The sequence below is a fragment of the Pinus tabuliformis genome, chromosome 9 (assembly GCF_031772625.1).
Source record: "Pinus tabuliformis cultivar Carrire ecotype Pingquan chromosome 9, CPIR1, whole genome shotgun sequence".
In the NCBI taxonomy this organism is placed as follows: domain Eukaryota; kingdom Viridiplantae; phylum Streptophyta; class Pinopsida; order Pinales; family Pinaceae; genus Pinus; species Pinus tabuliformis.
Window position 1 is genome coordinate 1576000559 of NC_142307.1, and position 3056 is coordinate 1576003614.

Below are 3056 nucleotides of genomic sequence, written 5' to 3' on the forward strand. Positions count from 1 at the left end.
GAAGACAAAACCGGAACCCGAATCAGAACACTTCATCTGCAGGTGGGCCGTCGGGTTCAAATCCAAACCAGCATTCCCGGAACACTGGTTTAGATCCGGAGGCTGCCCCATATGTGCCACAGCAATCAAATGCTCAGCCAAATCGTCGACGTCAGCCAGGACCTCGACCTCAGCGGCAGCCGCCTCCTCCTCCTCCTCCACCGGGTAGAGGGAAAGTCCACATGTAAGAAAGTGACATTTGTACTGGTTACCTGTGTTAGACCCATATGCTTATTTGTTACATATTTTGGGCAATATGACTGTCTCACAGTTAGATCGACGGATTAGTAATAACTCTATCCACAATCTCTCTAAAGTCCATTTGCCTTATTCGCAAATTAAATTTTTGGGTCTCGGGTACAAGTACATTCCTCGCCCACCTCCAATGTCCAGGGCAGATATTATGAAAGAATATAGTTCTTTTTCAAGATTATGCAGATTTAGAAGATATTTTAGACTTTCTAAAGATGAATCTTTTGATCCTTTTAGATTGTCTAACCCTATTTGGGAACCTCCTGAGCATGCACCTGAATTAGAACATGCTCTTTCTTCCGGTTTATGGACTTTACAGAACAGAATGGCCGAGACTGATTTTTCAAGCAAGCCTCGTTTTTCTAGATCTCAGCTTGTTGCACTTCGAAGACTTCGCAGACTTCCTATTGTAATAAAACCGGCTGATAAAAATCTAGGATTGGTGGTGCTTGACAGAGATAAATATATTGCTGAAGGTGATCGTAAATTATCTGATCGCAATGTTTATTCTCCAGTTTCTTCAGTCCCTTGGACTGCCATGTATGCTTCTTTAAAACAGCTTCAAGCTCGTTTCAGACATTTGCTTTCTGCAGATCACTGGAACTTCATTTTGCAGGCTGACAGTCTTCACTCTCGGGCCTGTGTACTTTACTTTATTTGGAAAGTACAGAAGAATCCCCCGGTTGGGAGACCCATCTACTCTTATAATGGATATATGCTTGAACCTCTGTCCAAATATCTGCATTTCAAACTCCTGGACACTCTCTTGGCACATCCTAATCATCTTCCAGACTCTCTTTCATTGTTGCAAGCTATTGAATCAGAAAGGTTTCCGGCTGACTGTATTCTTGTAACTTTTGATGTGGAATCTCTGTACCCTAGCATTCCAATTCAAGAAGGGCTTCTAGCCCTCAGGGACATGCTTCTTCAGTGTACAGTTCATTCTTTCAGTCCGGAAGAAGTTGATTTTTTGGTTAGTGCTGCAGAACTCGTTCTTCGTTGGCACTTTTTGGAATTCAATGGCAGTTTCTACCGACAGATCAGAGGTACTGCAATGGGCAGTAAATTTGCAGTTGTATATGCCTGTCTATTTCTCTGTCATTTAGAACAAGAAGTTCAGCGAAGACTACCCACTCCAGAATTATCTTTCTTCAAGCGCTTCATTGATGATGCTCTTCTAGTCTGGACGGGCTCAGGAGACAGATTGCAGGAGTACCTCGATTGTTATCAGTCTATCTATCCTGATAACATTCGTATTACTTCCTGCATCTCAGATACAAGTGTTAACCTTCTTGATGTTGTACTTTTCAAAGGGCCCGATTTTGAGCTCTCTGGAAAGCTTTCTACCAGATGCTATCAGAAACCATTGAATGCTTACCAATACATTCCCTTCACTTCATGGCATCCTCGACATCAGAAGTCTGCTTTTGTCCTCAACGAGTTAAAGAGATACTTGCTTAGAGAAAGTGATCAGGCCGGTTTTCTCAAGCTTCGGAGGTTGTTCTACAGTCAGCTGAGAGCCCGTGGTTATCCACCTGATTTTCTTCAGGTGTGCTTCTCTCAAGTTACTTGGAATCAAAGGGATGCTTTAATGCATCAGGTTTGTGCGCGTGGACCAGTGCAACATGCACGTCTCAAGAGGGCCCCCTTGGTGTTGAAGTTAGATTTTTGTGAACCTACTAGAGCTTTGAACCTTGGGGGTACCCTAAACCCTAAACTGCATGGATTTTTCCAGCGTCACCCTCTGCTTTAGCATATTCCTAAGCCTTTGATTTGTTGGAGGAATCCACGTAAGCTAGGCACCTTCATCATGAGAAGCACTCTTCGGGACCCTCAGCCCTAAGAATTTTGACTTTTCGTTCGGCGCGTCCTCGGTCGTGGGTTTTCCCATTGCCCCAAATAAGTCGGGGGGTTCGGGGGCAACGCTCCCGATCCAAAATCCTGCTGTCAATCTCCTACTGATTTTACTGAGGAAGTCCCGTACTTTCCGCCGTACAGTCAGATCTTTCAGAGGTGGCAGTTTTCTCGAGATCCACGCCTCGACTGTAGAGGTCAGTTAACCGTTCCGACTGTTCCGCTTCAGATGCTTCGGACTCTGCGCCCTGCCAGAGTGTAGTTTCCGCTTTTTTGCCATTTGTCAGATCAGTCAGTGACCGTTCCGACTGTTCTGCTTGGGACGCTTCGAATTCTACGCCCCGCCAGAGTGCAGTTTCCGCTTTTTTGCCATCTGTCAGATCAGTCGGCTCCTTTCCCGTTTTCGAGCTCAACGGTTGAATTGTTTCCTTCGACCCTGCGCTTGATCGCGATCTATTAAAAGGACATACATTGTAAAGATTATTTTTTGTATCACTGATGAGACCCTAAAGGTCGAAACTAGTTTGATAATACAAAAATTTGTTCATCTTTCATTTTCTGTTGTCCTTTTTCTTTTATCTGATTACTATCTTGCTACTGGTATCGCTAGCTTATCACACTTTTGATTAACCCTAAACCCTAAACTGCATGGATTTTTCCAGCGTCACCCTCTGCTTCAGCATATTCCTAAGCCTTTGATTTGTTGGAGGAATCCACATAAGCTGGGCACCTTCATCATGAGCAGCACTCTTCAAGACCCTCAGCCCTAAGAATTTTGACTTTTCGTTCGGCGCGTCCTCAGTCGTGGGTTTTCCCATTGCCCCGAATAAGTCGGGGGGTTCGGGGGCAACGCCCCCGATCCAAAATCAAGCTGTCAATCTCCTACTGATTTTACTGAGGAGTCCCGTACC

At 44.8% G+C, this 3056-nt stretch overlaps 1 protein-coding gene across 1 annotated transcript; it reads left to right on the top strand.

Moving 5' to 3' along the window:
• Window positions 1-295: 295 nt before the first annotated feature.
• LOC149154707 (uncharacterized) lies at window positions 296-2044 on the top strand. The gene has a single exon (XM_089444203.1). It carries the CDS (start codon window positions 296-298, stop codon window positions 2042-2044), a length of 1749 nt encoding a protein of 582 aa, XP_089300329.1.
• The last annotated feature ends 1012 nt before the right edge of the window (window positions 2045-3056 follow it).